The sequence below is a fragment of the Rhineura floridana genome, chromosome 15 (genome assembly GCF_030035675.1).
Source record: "Rhineura floridana isolate rRhiFlo1 chromosome 15, rRhiFlo1.hap2, whole genome shotgun sequence".
NCBI classification, from domain to species: Eukaryota; Metazoa; Chordata; class Lepidosauria; order Squamata; family Rhineuridae; genus Rhineura; species Rhineura floridana.
In genome coordinates, this window is record NC_084494.1 from 5,801,322 (window position 1) to 5,822,800 (window position 21,479).

At 42.3% G+C, this 21,479-nt stretch overlaps 2 protein-coding genes across 4 annotated transcripts in view; one reads left to right on the forward strand and one right to left on the reverse strand.

Annotated features, from left to right (window-relative positions):
• Positions 1-1,625: 1,625 nt before the first annotated feature.
• Positions 1,626-21,479, reverse strand: part of KHDRBS1 (KH RNA binding domain containing, signal transduction associated 1) — a 32,616-nt gene continuing 12,762 nt past the window's right edge. Inside the window, exons 3-12 of one of the 3 annotated variants that reach the window (XR_009759231.1) lie at positions 20,964-21,080; positions 16,159-16,305; positions 13,781-13,914; positions 13,616-13,645; positions 12,387-12,600; positions 11,344-11,411; positions 9,877-9,935; positions 7,002-7,192; positions 4,080-4,130; positions 1,626-2,121 (exon numbers count right to left, since the gene is read on the reverse strand). Coding sequence is in view for 2 of the 3 variants with exons in the window: in XM_061598050.1 (XP_061454034.1) it covers positions 7,095-7,192; positions 9,877-9,935; positions 11,344-11,411; positions 12,387-12,600; positions 13,616-13,645; positions 13,781-13,914; positions 16,159-16,305; positions 20,964-21,080 (867 nt within the window). In the remaining variant the exon portion in view is untranslated. Of the gene's footprint in view, positions 2,122-4,079; positions 4,131-5,861; positions 7,193-9,876; positions 9,936-11,343; positions 11,412-12,386; positions 12,601-13,615; positions 13,646-13,780; positions 13,915-16,158; positions 16,306-20,963; positions 21,081-21,479 lie in introns of those variants that run through there. The other 2 variants (XM_061598050.1, XM_061598051.1) reach the window with 2 other exon arrangements.
• On the forward strand, positions 18,849-20,896 carry LOC133370391 (serine/threonine-protein phosphatase 2A 55 kDa regulatory subunit B alpha isoform-like). The gene is made up of 2 exons (XM_061596636.1): positions 18,849-19,994; positions 20,885-20,896. Exons 1-2 carry the CDS (start codon positions 19,056-19,058, stop codon positions 20,894-20,896), a joined length of 951 nt encoding a protein of 316 aa, XP_061452620.1. The 5' UTR covers positions 18,849-19,055.

The following is a 21,479-nucleotide window of genomic DNA, read 5'->3' on the forward strand; positions in this document are numbered from 1 at the left end:
AGCTCCAAGACATTATTCTGGCTGAGGGCCTTTCTAGTGGGGCGTTCATAGGCTGTACCATTCCAGAACATGAGATAACAAGAGGATAACTTTCCAACGTGACCAATTCCTGAAAGGGGAAATAGCCCGCAAGGCATATGCACTCCTAGTTTGCACACAATGCCCGCCACTGAGCTCTTACACCTGCACAGCTGTATTCACCTGAACAGCTCACTGCCAGTGTTGTCGACATTGGTTGGCCCAAGGGCAGTATTTTGTGTTCACCCTAAGTTTTTACCACGTGCATAACTTGTTGCCTTATTTCACACCCACTTTTATGCCCCTTAATACATCTGATGAAGTAGGCTTCTGTTGATAAAAGGGCATACTGCAGTAACAACCACAAAAAGGTACCAAAACCAGTGCTTCAACCCTCACAGACAAATAACTGTGCACAATCTCCATCGAGGGAGCAGGCTCGTGGCTCAATATACAATTTCTAAACTGAGATGTTGAGGTTCCAGGGAGGTTGGGAGCTATCATGCCTTCCATGCCAGAAGCCCTTCTACCCACTTCCATTTGGATTTATGTATCAAGTAATGCATTCTGCACATGGTCAAAAGCACTGTATTGCATGTTCCAGAGCCGAGCAGAGCTACTGAAAAATATCTTTAAGCTGGTGACTGGAACAAAGTAAACCCCACTTTCCCTTCTCTTGTTTAGGACTTTCTGCCTGCTACAGAACAGCCTTTCCCCAAGCTGATACCACCCAGATGTTTTGGACTGCATTCCTATCGCCCATGCTGGCTGGAACTGATGCGAGTTGTAGCAAATAAATAACTCTGGGTGGCATAAGGTTGGTATGCTGTATGTGAACCCTCTCTTTGGAAGCCTGCTCCCTTGCCAATTTTTGGTCAAGAATTTCAAGCTCAGTTTAAATAAATATTGACATTGATGTAGGGTTTTGGTGGTAACTAGTTATGATGTATGACTTTTGTTCTCCCACAAATAAGCTTGTCACCTTTAGTATTTTTAAGGTAACTCATTACTTTTGAAAAAGGATTGAGGGGAGAGTATTTTCAAAGGTATGAACTGCATTTTCAAGGTTAAGGTAGAGATTTTTAATTAACAAATGTAAAAAAAGCACAGAATCAGAAAACACCTGCACTAGAACCAAGAGTTTAGAGTCTAGCTCCTATTCTAACTCACTCTAGTGGTAGTATGGGGTGGGGTGGGTGCAGGAGGAGGGGGGAAAGTAAGATAATTTCTGTGCTTCCCACTGAACCTGTGTTTACATCAGCATCCTTTGTTTAGAGTTGTATTTCTAGTTCTTAAGGTTGTGGAGAAAACTGAGCCTTTAGGCAGAATATTCTCTCTCCAGCTCATCAGTACCAGAATGGCTTGCATGAAAAGAGTTACATTTCGTTACTGTCTTGAAATTAATGTAAGACCTCACATTTCAGTAACACACCGTGCAATTTTTCCAAATCCAGGAGCTTCAGTGGTTGAGCATATTTAAGAACTACAAATGAATTTAATTTTCAAATAATAATGCAGCCTTTGTGTGGATGAAAAGAGGCACGAAACCCAGACTGTAATGTTGGGAGAGCCAAGAAATAATACAAACTTAAAATTATTTAACATGAAATCACTTTAAAAAAAAAAAAAACAGAGTACCTTTATTAAAATGTACTTAGTACCACAGCATACTACAACAATTTATCTGGGGCTCATCCATTTCCATGTCCAGCAATAAACAGGATAAGAACCAGTCATACTACCCAAGGACTTCTAGAAAGCCAGTGTGATCACTTAACAGAAGCACATAGTGGTCAGACACAAAGTTGGTCAGAACGTTTGAACCCCATTTACACTGGCATATTTGCCTGCAATGAATGTTGTAGTGAATTTGTGCCAGCACAAATTGTACCCTGAAAGTTTTAGGATTAGAGCAACAGCTATTTAAGTAAGCTGAACAGAGATGAAAGGACCCTGGATTCAAAACCAAAGCTAGCTAAAACACGTCTTTGAAGCCCCAGAATATAGTTTACACAAATTAGAAATTCTCGAAACAGCACTTCTGGGTGGAATATGCCTCATAACAACATCGGCTCCTCTTCTTCCTGGATTTGAAGATTCCACCTATTGGAGAAAAATAGGAGTTACCAAAACACAGCATGCAGTCATAATTTGTGCTATGAAAGTTATATGCCAGTGGTTTTTCAACTAGCTCATGGACTAGGGTTTCAGGTGGTCCCCAAAATCACAATGAAAAGAGGAGGGCTATGCTAAAGAGCTACAGGTTTCTGTTATTCATGCTATGTGCTTAAATTCTGAAAAGCAGTTTGTCTCTTCAGTTGTGCAAAGAACTGTTCTAACTACAGATTCCTCTCCCATGCATGCACAGAGTTTTGTTGGCTTGAGGCCTCAAAAGAAGAATGGCAACAGGTGAGTTAATTTGGAAGTCTTTCAAGAATCATTCCACATCTCAAAACAAGCAACAAAACTACCCTACCACCACTATGGTGTTAATGGTTAGCATTGCAGACTGGGGAGACCCAGGTTCAAATCCACACTTAGCAATGCAGCCCACCATGGTCGCCTGCACATGTATTTGACTACAACTCCCATCTTCCCCATGTCTATGCTGGCTGGGGATTATGGGAGTTGTGCCCCAAAACATCTGGAATGCACCAGGTTGGGAAGACTGATTAAAGCGGTTTGTTTGCAGTTTATTTGAATGGTAAAATGTTGGTTTTCTCAGAACAAAAATTTGTTTTTCCTTCCCCTGGTATGCCTGGGTCTGATTTGGGGCCAGCATTCTTGTTTCTTATAACTGGGAGTTCACCTCTTGGGCAGTGTCTTGCTTGGATTTAAGGGAAGCTGCAAACTAGTTCCAAGATATTGGATAGTAATTTATCATTCTGAAGCCACTAGAGGGAGCTCTTCCAGTAGTCAATGGTTCATATATTAACATGGGGACCATACATTTACATGTGGCAGCCTGTGCGCCGCTGGGTCGCCATTACAATCATTTATGGGTTTTTTTTAGCATGTAAAAAATGCTTAATCAACTTTAGTTCTCAGCTAGGTTGTCTGGTTCTGTGCCAGTGAGGGCTGCTGTGGCTAAGAGAAGGACTTATTCATAAGATCATTCAGTTTAGTTGATTAGCCTAGGGTCTCTGCCAAGTTCAAGATGTTGCAAATTAATCAGCTGAGATGAGAAGATGTGTTTGGTCATCGATTAACTGGTGACCTCACAACATCATGTCCAGAAGTTGCATATTATGGCAATTTGTCCCAAATTTTCTGTTCTAGCACTTTCCTTCAGCCAGCACAATCCTCACATCCTGACTATCCTCCAAACCCAAGGATGGGGGTGGCTAATTGGTGGCCCTCCAAATGTTGCTCACCTACAACTCTTATCATCATCCTTGACTGCTGGACATGATAGCTGAGGCTGAAGGGAGTAGGAGTCCAGCAACACCTGGAGAATAACAAATTCCCCACCCATATTAGAAGAACCAGCCAATTGGTTTAAACATCTGGAGAGGGAAGGAATGACGTGTCTATTGTTGCTGGGAACATTCCCATTAACAAACAGCTCCAGAGCAGTCCTTGAAGGACAGCCTATATTCAGGTTCTGTTTAGCACGATCTCATCTAATTGCTTATTACTGCAAAGATATGCTTGAAATGCCTGCTAAAGTCTCAGAAGCCAGAGAGATGAAGAAGATCTCCAGGATTTGAGGTTGGGGAATCAGTGACTGGCATAGCTGATTGCATAATTTATTCTAGTCTGGGGAGGGCAAGTCATAGGCATTTCAAATAATTATGCAAAAATATGCAAAGTTTATGCAGGTCACAGAACTCTGCTTTCCCTAATGTCAACACTGAATCTTCCTTTTTCTAAAGCATCGAGTCCACAGCCTTGCCCATCTTTCTGCCTACTTAACTTTTCCATCAGTCAAAACTGGCCAAAAATCAAGTACCAGCAAGACTTACTTAACTGAAGTGACTGGCCATACAAACCTGCCCTGCCCCTAAGTTACAAACGTTTGGTTCCAAAACCAGTCAAGTAGAAACAGCTGAATAGCATACCCAACTTCTCCTCAGCAAACACCATTTTCACCACAAACAGCCGAGCACCTCCTGCAAAACAGAGAAAAAGTCAGCAACTTCAGATCTCTCACAAATTGAAACAAACTTGATAACACTCTTGCATGCAATTTAAACACTCCAGGAAAAGAAAACATGCAACTTAATACCTAGGTACTAGTAGTTTTAATATAGTGAACAGCAAGTATTTGGTCAATAAGGGCCAGAGTTTTACTTGAATAACGGAGCAGATTTTGTTGGTAAACACAGAGGACTAGCTACATCCATTTTTGATATTTAAGGTTCGATTCTTTTTGCTTTTTTTTGCCCAAGGTTACGGTCTATTACAAATGACAAAGGGCACAAATATTAAAACATTATTGCTAATTTATGCAGAAGCAAGTGGATGTATTTTAAGTATCTATTTTTAAACCATTTTACAAGGTTTTACATTTAAAATTAACATTTAAAGAACTTCTTCAGTAATAAAAAAGTTTATGCAAGTTGCCGTCACATTTTATGTAAAAGAAATGTGCCATTAAAATCAGACATTTAGGTTACCTTTTGAGTTTTTCGGTGCATGTTAGCTTTAAGACATCCTGAATTCTCCTGCGATAATTTTCCTTTAAAAGGGGGGTTTTGGGCGTTCTTTTCATCAAGCAAGACATTAAGCCCTGAAAGCTGACTCCAAACCATTGTGGAAAATTCAGTTATTTACATTTTTTTAAAAATAACAATCTACAAATACAACTCTCTTTTTGGTTTTTAAAAGTAGTTACCCTCAATCATGCACTGCTATGAGCAATTTGACAGTAACAGTGGACTTTTTTTTTCACCCCCAAGCAGTTCTTTCCCAGTGAATATTCCATTTTAAATTTTGCCAAGAAGGGAGAATACAAGCCTACAGCTCTTCGTAGCAGTCAGTTCTGCTATCTTGCCAGGCTCGTAAATGGCTACTCAGCTTGGCTGCCTGTGGCAGGTGACACTTTCCTCCAGATGACCAGGCAGGAAAGCTGACTGTCTTTGAAGGCAACAAATCACTAACATGGGGATATGTGGACAGGTGGGCAGTTTGCAAAGCTGTATTATGCACCTTAACCCAGTGGGCTATTGAGAACAATCTGTGTGCTCCCTACATAAGCCACCACTTTGTAATTGCTTTGGAACCCAAGGAATGCCACCCTGAAAAGCAGGCAGTCTGAGGAGAGGGACTCTGTGGCTACATAACAAGGAAGAAGTTTCCTTTTCTATTAGTACAAAAGGACTTTCTAGGCTAATACACTAATTTGTCAGAGTACTAATTTTAGATCAACCATTTCAGCCTCTCTGCACAGAGCACAATCTGCTTGGAACATTCCTTGTGCAAGTCTCATCAAAATGAATGAGGCTTATGCAAGAATGCTGCTCTGCCCTTTTGAAATCAGTAGCAGCTACAAAAGGGCTGGTGCAGAAGCAGCTGCCCTCTGACTAAAGATCAAAAGCCAGCAGATGTCTCAACCCTTCAGTGAAAGAAAACGCGGATGCTGCCACTTGAAGCCCAGTTTCTGGCACAACAGCTCAACTTCCAGGGGGTGAAAAACAATTTTGTTTTAAAATTAAGCTCACTCAGCTTGGTAAAGTTTTTAAAAGTTTCAGAACACACCATTTTAAAAACGTATTTTGATTTTAAGTGACTTTTTTTAAAAAAAACCAGACCAAGTACTTTAGCATTAATTTAAATTTATTGAAAGAGGAAGATCTATTTTACTGCTTGACCAAAATTTAAAAAAATGACAATTCATCACATTTACTTTGATTAAAAAAGGACTAAACTTTATTGACAAACTGCTGCAGACATCTTGACAAATTTTAGCTACCTATTTAGGCAGGCTTACACATGTAGTAGCACTTAATCTTCCAAGAACAAAATGGGAGGACAGCGTACAAATCTATGTACAAAATGAAACTCTCCTTGCTTTTTGTCAGCTGCAATGTCCCTTTTTAACATAATGCTAGTGTTGAGGCACACTTCGACATGTCATTGGAATGGCTAAAAGCTTTACAGTTTTGCCAATTTTAAGCTTGAGCTGTATTATACACTTCAAACACTCAAGTGTTCAGCTCTTCCTTTGAGAAAAAAGAAAAAAGAGACACAAATGCACAGCTATTCATTTAATACTTCCTAATATCAAAACACTGGGCAGTTAGAGCGATATAAAAATTACAGAGCAGCTAGATGTCCACTTCTCTTAAAAATTCTTCATGCAGAATTAAGCCAAGAACAACTTTTTGCTGGATAACGTCCACCGCTAGCATCTCAACACTGGGGCTAGATTTCAAAACCCACGTGGGAAGAAGAGTCATTGTTACAAACCTAATTTTTTAAAAAGTTAAACTGATTGTAGAAAAAAAATATTGTTTAATTTGTTAAGGAGAATACTTTCTATTAACATTTATACTTAAGATTAATCAAGCAATCTGCTTTTAAGGGCAAAGTGTTGACATTTGAGCTTACTTTTTAAACTGCGGCAGTTGCTACCATTACATTATGATTTTATTTCATTAAAAGCCAACCCTGAATTTTGAAATGTAGCCTACTTTGGGATTCTGCAACTACAACTTTTATGGGTTGCCTAAAAACAAAAACAAAAAATACTTAAAGATTAACAAACTTTAATTTCAAAACTGTTAAGCAAGCATGTCACTTTGGAAACTAACATTTTTATCTCAATTTTTTTTCTTTTTAAAGGTACAGTTGTGTTTATATATCTAAACAGAGAAAGAAAAGCCATCTACACACTTAAAAATTGAATTCCATCTTCTAAATCTAACTTATTTTAAAATACTACATACAGAAGCCAGAATGCAGGGTCAGGGGGGGGGGGAGGGGGGGAGGATGGAGGTGGGAGAAAAAGGGAGCCGGAGAAAAATCAGGGAGACAATTACTTGTCTGTTGTGGGTAAAGCAACAGGAATCCTGGGAGATACAAGAATCAGAAACAACTGTTTGCTCAAAAGTGTTATTTCCCTCATGAATGCTTTAATAGCGTCCGTATGGGTGCTCTCTGTATGCTCCCTTCACTGGCCTAGATGGAGGGGCCTTGAGGGAGGGTCTTGTTCCATTCCAATCATCTTGACCTGCAGAAAAGGAAACAGCACATATGCATTCTGAGCTAGGAGAAAAAGGACAGCCGTTCTGGTTTTTATGAATTGTAATGTTAACAAATAACCCCCCAAAAGACACTTGGGCAGGGATTTCAGAATGCTAGCAATGGCGTTTTTTTTTTTGGGGGGGGGGGTAAGAGTGTGCATTAAGTGCTGTTCAGAGCTGGAAAGCCATATACTGATTGTACCCATCGCCAAGACTTCAAAATGGCTCACTGCGGGTAGCACAATTCAAACATATAACTGACCAGTTTGTGTTACACATAACTCCTCTCCCATCTGTTTCTTAATGGAGCACTTCTTTTTCAAGGAAGCATGCTTCCCCACAACGGCTGAGGGGATTAGTCATCCACTTTCATGCTTTATCACAACCTCTGTTGTCCTGATAAACTCCTTTTTAAATTTAGTACTCTGTTTTATCACAGATCTCAGGGTGGCCTTGCGGGATTCCCCAATGCCTTCACATCCAAGCACTGACCAGGCACAGACCTGCTTAGCTTCACCAAGGTTGTATCATGTGCCATCAGACTATACCTAGAGATGTGAAGGCCTGGAAAAATTAAGAAAAAAACACCAAGTAGCAGGAAGACTTTGAAGACAGCCTACGTACAGTATAAAATCATTACAATTCCTGTACATCGAGGACAAGCAAATCCCAAGTTGTACACTGAGAATACAACTCTGAAATGTGACAGCAAGATGCCTTTCCGCCTGTAGGAGGCTCTGCCACTGACACACAGAAAGGAAGGATTCAGTGCCTTCTCTGCCTGTGGGCTTCCTCTTGTTGGCATAGTCAGTGGATCCATTTCTGTCCTCTTGACTAGGCCTCAAAGGACTGGGAGAAAGCACAGAGCTACACAAAGTGATATAGAAAACGAGACTGATTAAATTTCACGTAGCATTCACCGAGTCTTGGCTCCCTTGCCCTCTCTTTTTCTCAGCTCTTTCCGTGGAAATTAGTGCTTTGTGTCTGCTTGACACCGTGGAGGACTGGAGGAGACACCATAATTTTCAGAATATACAGTAATTTTTAAAAGGTGTTTTTAGATGTTTCATTGCTTGTGTGTTTGCCACCTTCAGCTCCTCTGGGAGGAAGGGTGGGATATAACTTAAATAAAGTAAATATGTTGGTGGTTTCTTCTGTTAATTGTTTCTTGCCTGTTCCTCAAACTGGCAAAACCAAAGAGATGCTAGGTTCCTTACAATTCAGCAGCTTGTAGATCTACTCCTAATAATTTTTTTAAAAAGTACATTCAATTTGTAATAATTGCCTTAACAAATATCAAACATGTACTTTTATGGATCAAGTTATACATAATATATTTATGTTCATAAACTAAAGTGATTTTTGATCTATAAAGGTTGCTAAAAAGAATTGCCTATTTTTTTATTTTCCCCAACGCTTGTTTTTTCCATGGCTGCAAAATTTCTGGATATTTTACATCTCTAATCATACCCTTCTTGCACATGCCCAACAGGATACAATGCAGTCCTCAGGAGAAGGAGGCAGCAGTGACTATTATTTTCCCCAAATGTAGTAGACATAATAAGGAGGAGGATTAACAGTTTTGGGGAAAACGAAAGATCAGAAAAACACCAGGCTCCTTTCAAAAACAGGAGGAAAGTGGTTTTGTAGAAATCCATCCCTTTCTGTCTAGCTAAAGCCCCAAAGAAGCACACTTCCAATTCAACATGGCTGGTCCCTTAGGGAAACTAATTTCAGCAAAATGAATATGCAAAGTCCTCACAGCCGAACTACCTGCACTATAACAACCACCATGCTGTTTTCCCTACAGCAGCCCACCTAATTTTTCTCATTTTGTCTGCAGGAAAGCAGGCACGAAAAGAAAATTGCTGTGACTGAACTAATTAACAGAAACATTGTGGACCCCAGTGGCCCAGAGGGAGCTTGGCCAAGCCTTCACTTTGTGCAATGCAGCCGGAAAAACAGGAGGTGTAACAAGAATTCTAAAGAGGCACAGAAGTGGTGCTTGGAACTGACCTAAGGAAAAGGACAAAGGAAAGGAGTCACTGTGACAGTCTTTCACAAAGTTTGGCACGGGCAGCAGTTTGTGTAGCTGCCAATACACCAGTTTGGAGGGGCCCTCAGTTCCACCTTACTCGTACTCATCCAAGAATTCTGAGGGAGCTAAACACATTTCCTGTTTCATATTGGTGATATTTTAAGCTTCCTGGATTCCATGATTGCACTGTGACAATGTGGAATGGAATACCTGGCAAAGAATTCAGCATCCTGAGAAACTCATCCTTTCATTTGCAAATACAGCTTGAAGCTTTTAAGAACGGGCTATAAAGTGTGGCCATAATGCCTGCAGAAATCCTGTAACACAGAGAACTGAGGAAAAAGAGAAGACTGTAGGGTTTTAGAATTCCCTGCCAAGTATCTCACTGGTACTCGGATTTTCTAGTAGAGAACCCTGAACCTCTTTTTCTTCTACTCTTACAGAACCAGCATATTTAAAGGCAAGATTCCACTTAAGCAGATTTGTTCTCACTACCCGGCAGTTTTTCTTAGAAAGCTTAGATCATTACATTTTTTGTCTTTCGCACTTGCATTCAAGACAGAAAAAACCCAACTGTGAATACATTGGAACGGAATCCTGCCCCTGCCATGACAAGAAAGCATGCAGACGTACCATACGCTTCATAAGATTCTTGTGCCTCACCATGTCCATAGTCATAATATTCTGTTTCCCTGCAAGAGGAAGATGGGGCATTATTATTGTCCCTTGAGGCGGTGGATGTTTTCGATCATCATAACGTTATGATTTAGGATGGTCCAACTGGTCTATCTCACAGAGGGGGTCACGCAGACCTGCTTCTTGCAATGGCTAGAGATTCTCTTGTCCAGGCTCTATACTTCCTTGCAATATTATCCATTAGCCAACTTGTAAAGAAAGTGGCAGCCCAGGCCCAGTTGTCATCACAAACAGGGAAGGAAGGGACTGTGCCACTGGCAACAGGAGAAGGCTCAGTCAGTGCGATGGAGCCCCCTGACTGCCTTTTGAAGAACAGAACCTTTTGCCAAGGCTCTGGCCCAAGGAACGCTGGACACGGCCGCTCTTTGTAACACAGATATTCATGGTACAGAGGCAAGCAGTACTCCCAAGCGCAACATTAAGAATTAAGCATGCTAATTAATGGGCTGGATTAGGGCCAATAAACTTGAATCTGAATCCTAGCAAGACGGAAGAGCTATGGGTTTCTGGTTCCCAAGTTCAGATATTTGGTCAGTTACCTGCTTTGGATGGGGTCGTACTCTTTCTGAAAGAGCAGATCCATAGCCTGGGGGTGCTCCTGAATCCATCTTTGTCACTAGAAGCCCAGGTGACCTCAGTGGCTAAGAGTGCCTTTTACCAGCTTTGGCTGGTAAGACAGCTGTGGCCTTTTCTGGACCGGGATAGCCTGTTGTCCATGCACTGGTAACCTCCAGTCTGGATTACTGTAATGTGCTCTATGTGGGGCTGCCCTTGAGGTTGGTCTGGAAGGTGCAGCTGGTGCAAAATGTGGCACGGTGACTGCACACTGGTGAAGGGTATTGCCATCATGTCAGCCTGCTGCTGAAAGAATTGCACTGGCTGCCCATTAGTTATCAGGCTAAGTACAAGGTTCTGGTTTTGGTATACAAAGCCCTACGCAGCTTAGGACCAGGGTATCTGAAAGATAGTCTTATCCCTTATCCCCAGTCAATCACTGCACTCTGCACGTGAGGGCCTCCTGCAGATACCATTTTATCAGGAGGTCCATTCTGCACAACGTAAGTAGCAGACCTTTAGTGTTGTGGCACCGACACTCTAGAATCCCCTCCCCTTAAATACTAAACAGGGACCATCTCGGTTATCTTTCTGGAGCCTACTGAAGACCTTCCTCTTTCAACAAGCCTTTTAAGAAGAGACCTTATCCCAGTCTGCGCCTGTGCTGGAATTGCTTTTTAAGATGTTTTAAAAGTTGTTTTTTAAAGATGTTTTGTTTGAATGTGTTTCAAAATCTTGTTTTTAAGATATTTTATAGTACTTTTAGTGTTTTTGTTTGCCGCCCTGACCTTCTGGGAGGAAGGGCAGAACCACCACCACCACCACCACCTAAATAAAGTGAGCACTTACTGTTGGCCCTGGCTGTAGTAGCCTTCATATCCTTCGTAACTTTGCTCTGCATAAGCATCGTCATAACCCTGGAATGGACAAGTAGGTAAGGAGGGAGTCAGCCATTGTAAAAAATAACAGCAAAGCAAGTTACTATCTGAAAGTGCTGGGAGTATTTTCTATACAAGGGAAGTACAGATCAGGAAGGGGGGAAATATTCCTATGCCCTTAGAAATATTTCACACACTAAAAAACAACACAGTGACTCAGTTCAGTTGTTATAATCTTGGTCTAATGAATGGATTAGACCAGCCATCTCCTAGCTGTTGCCCTCCAGACATTTTAGACTACAACTCCCACCAGCCCCAGCCGGCATGGCAAAATCTGGTTTGCTACTACGCAGTATATGACATGTATTTTAAAACTGCCACAATCAACCCTCCTACATACTTCAAGGAATCCAGTTAACCTAGACAACATAAGAAGACCTTTGCCAAGCAGTCCTGAATTAGGATCCTCAATCCAGTCTCACTGCTGTGCATCAGAACTCACGTTCTAAGCGCATTAAAGATACAGTGACTGATTGAGGGCTGGCAGGGAGGAAAACCTCAAGAATCAACTGCCAGGAAGATGAATTTTCTGCTTGGTGCTATTTTCTCCACTGAAGACAAGCCCAAAGGTTGCCCAATCTGTGACATTATCATAAGTTGCTGTATTGTATCAAGCGAGGTGGCCTTTCCCTGTTATATTCAAATGCCACCTGTTATACTCTTCCAACAGTGTGTGGGTGTGAGTGCACATGTGGGCCCCAACTGGAGCATGTGCCTCACTTACAGAGGATCACATATCCAAGTCCCAGAATTTCCAGGCAGTGCTAGGGTAGACCCTGGTCAGCAATCCTGATGAGAAGAGCCGCCAATCAGTGTTGACTGAGCTAGACAGACCAGTGGTCCAGCTCAGGATAAGGCTGCTCTCTACGTTACTGTGTGTGTACTATCCTAGGCCCTTGTGCATAAACATCTGTCCTCAGATGGTATCTTTCTTTGAAAGGTACAGTTGCTTACATAATCTTCGTAGGTCTCTGGTGCAGGAGGGGGAGGAAGAGGTATTCTTTGAATGCCTGCTGCACGAGCTCTTGGGGTAGGGGCACCTCTCACTGCTGGAAGAGGAGGAACGCCACGGGCCACAGCTGCTCCTCTGGCAATGGCACCTCTCACTGGAGCCCCCCGTACAAGGGCTCCACGTGGAGGTGGTGGCGGAGGTCCCACACCACGTCCCCTATAAAGAAGTGGGAAGAAAAGTGATCACTCATATAGTCTGCACACAACCATGCTCAGACCACCCGATCATCCCTAATCAGAGAGCTGTTGCTTGAACAGAACCTCAGTTTGCAAAGGTCTTCACAGCAGAGATGAATGCCAAAATTACATCTAGTAAAATGTGTTCTATAATATACTGAGGCAGAGCTAGAAATGCCCAACTGGATTGAATAAGCAGCAAATATTTAAGTACCTACCAGAATCATTTCAAAGATAAGCCAAACTGGAGACATCAGCTGTCAATGAAAAATACAGCCCAAGACTTCTCAAAACTGAAATGGGCCTTTTTAGTCTAGTAAAAGTATGGGGGGGAGGAGGGGTGGCAGGAAAGAGGAGAGAAAGCGTTGCTGCTTGGTGGCCAAAACATACAGCCCAGATTCTATAATTCTGTGCATGGACAAACCTATATAACTGAGCCAGCTTATAATATTTGGATTTTTGAATAGTTTGTTTTGAATAATTTGTTTCTGAACAATTTGAATTTTTTTTGAATAATTTGTTGCTAAAGGGGAAACAGAAGAAAGGAAAGGCATGAAGTAAGAGGTAGCTACATCGACATAGGTAAGCAGATTAGCAATTTTATGGAGTAGTCATGGCTATGCCAAGATGGGTCAAGGTAAAGTAGGAGAAGGGTGAGCAAAAGGCAGTTGGGCAGGGCACTTAAAGCTACCCCCACCTGGCTGGAAACCACAAGGGCTAGAAACATTTTCTTAAATAAAAACCAAAGTTCCAAAAGTCAGATTCTGTCCTTGCTTGGTGCAGAATACATTAGTGGGACCATGGGTCAGGCATAATGAAAGATGGCCTGTAATTGATGGGACAACAGTGTGTCCAGCACTTTGCTGGACAATCTATCCCCCCACCCCCACCCAGTCTGGCATTATTAACATGCTGAACAAGAGAAAGCTTGCAATTGAGAGTAAACTAAGATCATATGGAAAATATCACTGAGTGCCTTTTCTATTGCCTCTCACCTGTTCAGCAAGGCTGCCCCACTCCACACACTAAAAGAAAAATTGAAATAGCCATTAAGTCCATATCGCTTCCCTGCCTCCCCAACCATCAGAAGCAATCTTACTTTGTAAAGATGTGACTGCAACCAGCAAGACCTCATCTCTAGCAATAATTCCATTTGTTACCTAGGAACAGGTGGAGGTGGGGGCACAGCTCCCCTTCCCCGCACAGGAATCCCACGACCTCGTGTTGGCTCTGGTACCCCATTGAGATAGGACAGCTCCAAAAACTGCTCCTGGCAAATGTCATCCATCATATCCTAAGTAAGAACAAAAAGGGAATTAACTTCCAGGCCACAGAAAAATCTCCCTGGTGTTTGTGCTGCTAATGCCAGGTGTTGCTTGGGCTCTACTTGGAAAGGCCATGGTGAGTGCCATGTGCAAGAGCTGACACCAAACATTGCTCTGCACCCTGGCAGAGCAAGTGGCTTTCCTCCCTGTCACATGCTCTCAGAAGTTGGCTCCCTTGAGAACATAAACTTGTCACAAGAAGCAGGAAATGGTTTCATCCCAAAGAACAATGCCCACTAGTAAATCTAAACTGCCACTTTCATGTCTGTCCCAGCTCCATGCAGTTTGCTCTCCCCAGGGGGTGCAGCTTCAGGCAATCTCTGGAGGGATTAGCAACAAGGTAAAAGCATTTCACTCCCTGTACTATCCAGTAGGGAATCCAGTTACTGATGCCAGTCTGTTCAAGGGGACTCCTCAGAATTGCAATGGTAACACAATAAAGCAGTAAAAGACAGCAGGTGCTCTTAGCAGACCTAAAGGAACAGACGGCTTCCAAAACTAGAGTGACCACTTTTGTATCTTTTTGGATATATGGAAGGCCATAAACTTTACATAGTCTATGCCGTGCCTTTTAATCCTCTGTACAGCATATGCCAAACTGGAACATAGTCACAGTCACTTTATTTGCACAGCACTCTTCTATGTACACTGCAACAACAACACATCAATAGCACATTATTATCCACAGCAGGGAAGACAACAAACTCTTGCTCTCTTTTAGCTACACAGTGATGCCTGTCTAAGGGGCTTCTGTGATTCCACGCATGGAAGCTCAGCTAAACAGGGATAACCCTTACTGGCCAATTTCTATGTACTCCCCACAACATGTACACATATCATCTCATACTTTTTAGACCAGGGAATCCAACAGATTTACTCTGCTGGAGAATAATGGCAGGTAGCCATTTTGGAACATTTCTAGAAAACTCGTTTTGGTTTCAAAGGCAAGACAATTAAGTCTCAGGTGAAAGTATTAAAATGATGTGTTAGAGCTAAAGTTCCCTTCTCTAGTTGAGCTGCAACTTCAATGGCGGGAGTTTCGGTCTCAGAGAGCAAGAGGGAACCTCAAACTCATGGAATGAGTTTCAGAAGGGACAAAGAAAGCATGAAGTAATATTCTAAAGTCATTTAGGAAACGAAACCACAGTTCCAGAAAATATTAGAACTCTTGGTCCTTTAAATCGAACTAAAAACCTGGTGTTATTTTCACAAAAACATCTGCAGGTTTAAGCAAATTAAACTCAGGTCCTGACTATCGTGGGGCAACCAGTCTTTTGATGGCGTCTACCCCAGAGACTAGTCTTTTGACCCTTTTAGTTCTGAAGTCAACGTTGTAAACTCTCTATCAGACTCATTTTTTATTTCAACCCTACATGTCTTCCAAAACAGCACAAGGCCTTTCATATCCTTGACTGCTTCGAAGTCATTTTATTTAATTTATTTATTTATTAAATTTATATACCGCCCGACTAGCAATAGCTCTCTGGGCGGTGAACATAGAAATACAATTAACATAGGAAATACAATAAATGACACAATATAATACAAAATAATACAGTCTAAAATCAATACAATAACATTTTAAAAATTAAATCAATTTAATACTAGAAATACTACCAGCTGCACAGGTAGGCTGGCCACGATTAAGTTTTGGAGTGAAACACTGATTCAGCACGGCTGACTGACTTGTTAATACTTAGTCCTGCCTTCCCCAAACCGATGCCCTCTAGATGATGATGGACTCCAACTGCTGTCAGACCCAGCCAGCACCGTCAATGGTCAGGGATGATAAGAGTTGAAGTCCAACGACATCTTGAAGGCATCAAGTAGCAGAAACCTGACTTAGTACATGTACTGGTCCATAGTCAAAACAGGTAATCTGAAGTAGTAATCAGAACGCCAGCTACTGAAAGTGGTAACTATGGTCTGAGAACTCCTGACCTAAGGACGGGAACTTGTATATGCCAAGGATAATCCTTTCAAATCCTTCTCAGCAACAGTGGTTTATAACAAAAATGAATATTCCAAACATTATTTATTACATGTATATCCTGTCCTCCTCCTCAAAGAAGCCCAGGGTGGTTATTCTGGCTAAGCTTACTCCATGAAAGATGCTTTGCCACAACCTGTCCTACTTCACAGAACACCCCTTGCCAAGACCAATCATGTCATCATGCTGAACATATGGGGGGGGGGGGAAAGGTGATATGTACCGGAACAAGGAATTTTTTAACTTCTTCCATGGCATGGGCCATTAGAGCATAAGCTTCACAGGGTGGCCCAAAAACTTCAATGAAGACATGCAGGTCCATATTTAAGTGAGCATACTTTGGGTCACCTCCCTTGCGCAGCTCTTCCTCCTGAAAAACATACATTTGTTACAGTAGATGGCCAGAGGTTTTAAAACAGAAGACAAACCACCCTGGAACGATACACACAATGTGTACTTTCTCTTCACACAAGGTAAGAGTTGTGTTCATTTGCCAGGTGTGAAAACAGATACCACCAGCCTTTCAGAATTTGCTACCCATGAAGCAGAGACTGATTCTTTCCTGGTCAAAGGAATTAAGGATTGGGATTATGCTTCACATCTTTCCCTTATGTTCAAGGAAAAAGTTGTTCATCCTTATTTGCTCACTGTGTGATAATTTTACTCTTGCTTCCAATTTGCATGCATGAAACTAAAGTCAACAACTTGTTGAAGGGCCCCCAAGTTCATGGCAGAACCAAGAGCTCAGTTAAATACTTGAGCTAAACCTAGCTCAGTTTGAAGCAGTCTTCTCCAACCTGATGCCCTCAGATGTTTTAGACTACAACTTCCATTGACTGTAGGACTATAGGAATTGCAATTCAAAACATCTGGAAGGGACGAGGTTGGCGAAGGCTGGTTTGAAGATGACAGTGTTTTGATTAACAATGGGATGGCACAATATTGAGCATGCACCAGGACTTTTATCTATGGAGGCAGTCATTTTGATACTGCCTTTTAGACAGGGCTGTGGAGTCGGAGTCGTGAGCAATTTTGGGTGGAGTCGGAAGCAATTTTGGGAGGAGTCGGAGTTGGTAGAAATGTACCGACTCTGACTTCCAAATAAATTTTGATTGACGAAAAGCAATTTTGGGAGGAGTCTGAGTCGGACAGTAGAAAAATAGAGGAGTCGGAGTCACCCAGTAGAAAAATAGAGGAGTTGGAGTCGAAGGTTTGGTGTACCGACTCCACAGCCCTGCTTTTAGAGCATGAGGTACTTCTGTTGAGAGAGAAACTGCTAAGACCATCAGGAAAATACCTGCCAAAGCAGGGTTTTGAACCCTGGCCACCCACATCTAAAGCCAACACAATTCAATATTCAAGTTTATTATTATTACTGCTTGGGGCACAGGCCACTGCACATACAAACGGGGTCAGGTAGAATTAAAACAATTCTATTCACCATGGTGGAATCCAACCATTTAACACCTTTCCAAGGGACCCCACTTGATTAATCCTGGGTAAGCATATTTCTGGAAGCAGCTTACTCCCAGCACGATCCTACACATTTTTATTTGGAATCAAATCCCCTTGTGTTCAACTGGACTTACTAACGGGCAGCTGGAGATGGGGGTGGACAGAGATAAATGGGAGGGGAAGGTTTCTGCAACTGACAGGTTTATTGGGGGGGGAGAGAAGAGCAGAAAATGGGACTTCCAGTGAGCTGCTGGGGAGTGGGGCAGATATAGAGATGGAGGGAGATGAAGAGGGGGAAGCCCTCTGCAAATTTTATGTGAGAGAAGGAGGGGAGCAGAAAAATAGAACTCTTATCATCTTACAGTGATATGGGGTGTGTGTGAATTTGGGGGAAGGAAGAGCCCTCTGCAGGTTCCAGAGGAGAAGGTTTTTTTTTTTTTTTTGCAAATTAGAAGACAATCCGTCCACTCTCATCAGCTCACCAAGACTTTTCCTGGGGTCAATGGCCCTTCAGAGGAAAAACTGGTTCCCCATTCCTGGTTTAAATGGTCTTGAAGCTAACAACTAAGAGGAGCTCAGCAGGCTTAAGAGACAGTTGTTGCAACTCAGCACCTTTCATCCCATGAACATTTTACCCAGCTGTTAATGACTTTCACTATTGTTTGACCCAGGTGACATTTACTGCAGTCTGTAGAGGCCCATGAAATTATGGCAGCACTTGCTGTACAAGCACCCGGTGGTGGTAGTCTTTTGGTGTGCAATTAGCTGCCCACCTGTATTTTTCTTCTAGAAACTTTTTTTTTCCAAGACAAGACTGCTCTATGCTTAGACATACACACACGGATCCCTCATGCCAACACTCATGCCCAATGACTTCAATAGCAGCTGTTTATCAATCTGCAAATAGATGGCAGGATAAAATACAAGTACAGGACTACACACTGACAGAATCTTCTGAACCTGACAACTGTCCTCCATTTACCACTCCCAACACACCACTCTAAAAACAGGAACCTAAACAAAGTAAAGTATTAGCTTTACTTAAAATAGGTTTTTTTTACCTGTGCCAATTTTAAACTAGCTTTCCCCAGAAGATCCTAGCTTGCTTACACTGACTCAAAAGCAATTTGTCAAATTATATGCCAACGAAATCTGAAAAATGGGCTAGCTATAAGCTTCATTTCTTTCTCTTCCTAGACACATGCTTAACAAGGAAAAATCCTGCCCAGGAGAAACTCAAGACTTGCTTGTCTTTAAACAACCTAGAGGCTTAACTGTAGCCCTCACAAATGTGGTAAAAACAAACGTAAGGAAACAAAGATTTCAGTGAAGATGCCTTCTTTAAACTTCCATGGAGGTGCGAGAAGCAAGAACTCAGAAACAGTGCTTTCTGAAGTCTTAGAAACTCACTTTCTTCTTTACACAGCCTAGATACATCAAATACTTAGAACCTGGAACCTTAGAGAGAACGGGGGGGGGGGCTGGGTAAGGAGAGGAAGCCAAGAGCCGGGGAAGCCCTGTAAGGGAAGCCGCCTTACCCTGCCCCCCCCCCGGACGCGATCCGCTGCCAGCTGTCCTCCACGCTCTATTTTAGCTCGGCGCGGGGGTAGTAGCGGGAAGCCGAGAGGCCGCTTCAGCCAACCGGGCCACCATTGGGAGCCCAACATGGCAGGAGCCGGAGGTGGCGGGAATGACATTCAGTGGTGTTTTTCTCAGGTGAAAGGGGCTGTGGATGACGATGTAGCGGAAGCGGACATAATTTCTACAGTAGAGTTTAATCATTCTGGAGAATTGCTTGCAACGGGAGACAAAGGTGGTAGAGTTGTTATCTTTCAACAAGAGCAGGAGAACAAAACACAATCTCACAGCAGAGGAGAATACAATGTTTACAGTACCTTTCAAAGCCATAAACCAGAGTTTGACTACTTGAAAAGTTTAGAAATTGAAGAAAAGATCAACAAAATTAGGTGGTTACCCCAGAAAAATGCTGCTCAGTTTTTATTGTCTACAAATGATAAAACAATAAAACTATGGAAAATCAGTGAACGGGATAAAAGACCAGAGGGCTATAACTTGAAAGAAGAAGATGGGCGGTATAGGGACCCTACTACAGTGACATTACGGGTACCAGTATTCAGGCCCATGGATCTCATGGTGGAAGCCAGTCCGCGAAGGATATTTGCCAATGCTCACACATATCACATCAACTCTATCTCCATCAATAGTGATTATGAAACATACCTGTCTGCAGATGACCTATGGCACCTGGAAATTACGGACAGAAGTTTTAATATTGTAGATATTAAGCCTGCCAACATGGAACTGACAGAGGTAATAACAGCAGCAGAATTCCATCCGAACAGCTGTAACACATTCGTATACAGCAGCAGTAAAGGAACAATCCGTCTCTGTGACATGAGGGCATCAGCACTCTGTGACAGGCATTCAAAATTGTTTGAAGAGCCAGAAGACCCTAGCAACCGATCTTTTTTCTCCGAAATCATCTCTTCCATATCTGATGTCAAATTCAGCCATAGTGGTCGATATATGATGACTAGAGATTATCTGTCCGTGAAAATTTGGGATATGCATGGCATTGAGAAAGTGGATAGAGAAAAGTTCTTCTCCCTCTCATAATACTAGAACTCGTGGACATTCAAAGAAGCTGAATGTTGGAAGATTCAGGACAGACAAAAGGAAGTACTTCTTTACTCAGCACATAGTTAAACTATGGAATTTGCTCCCACAAGATGCAGTAATGGCTACCAGCTTGGATGGCTTTAAAAGAAGATTAGACAAATTCATGGAGGACAGGGCTATCAATGGCTACTAGCCATGATGGCTGTGCTCTGCCCCCCTAGTCAGAGGCAGCTTGCTTCTGAAAACCAGTTGCCGGAAGCCTCAGGAGGGGAGAGTGTTCTTGCACTCTGGTCCTGCTTGCGGGCTTCCCCCAGGCACCTGGTTGGCCACTGTGAGAACAGGATGCTGGACTAGATGGGCCACTGGCCTGATCCAGCAGGCTCTTCTTATGTTCTTATGTTCTTAAATACTTGACACTTGGTTTTGTTATGAAAGAGAACCAATTTCTGTAAATCAACTGCCTGCTCATGCTGTGATTAATGGCAACTAACAAGCGCACACTCCTGGGGATTTTACAATCTGTAGTTATTAAGGCTTTCTTAGCTAATGTGTTTTTAAAAAGTACAATAGTACTAATATAACACATATTTTTACTTAAAGGCAGTGTGCTGTCAACAAAAGGGGAGAGGATACAACAGCCAACCCGATTATCCAGGGCTGTGGAGTCGGTACGCCAAACCTTCAACTCCGACTCCTCTATTTTTCTACTGTCCGACTCCGACTCCAAATTTCTTTGATTAAAATTTCTGAACAAGAAAACTTTCCTAAATTCCTATAAAAGTTTTTATTTTGAAGCCGGAGTCGGTACATTTCTACTGACTCCGACTCCACCTAAAATTGCTCTGACTCCACAGCCCTGCGATTAGCTATGAAAAAATTCCACACAATCCTGAAACATTGAAAGTACCCATAATACAAGCCCAGTGTCCCTACCTTCGCCTTGTCTCTCATTGAGCCCTTCCCCAGAACAGAGATCTTTGCTCCAGTTTCTTCTTGCAGCCGCTTGATGGTGTTGCCTTGGGGTCCCAGTATCTTCCCAACGAAGTTAAACTAAACAGGAAACAGATTTTTTCCTAGTTTCAAAACCTGTGGATTAAGCTACTATAAAATCTATATTGCAATGTCAAGGTTTAGTAATTAGAACCTTACTTAAACATTAAAACTGTGCCCCCTTTAGCCTTCCAGAAAAAACAAGGGGGGGGGGAATGCTCTGATATCAGGTATAATGTTAGTATTCAAGCAAATCTTTTTGAGAACACTATCCCCTCACTTCATTATTATACCGTAGGGCAATTTTGTCTCAAATGGGTACGCTGACCCAAAGACTTCTGATACCCTCTTAGTTTTGCTGCTAACTCCTTCCTCCTATTCCTCTCCAACTTCTCTGCCAACACCTGGGCTAACACCAGAGCTGGTGGGACCAAAGTCAGCCTCGTTTCAATAATCACT

Excerpts from the sequence above, each read along its gene's own strand:
- LOC133370391 (XM_061596636.1), top strand. The coding sequence starts at position 19,056 with ATGGCAGGAGCCGGAGGTGGCGGGAATGACATTCAGTGGTGTTTTTCT.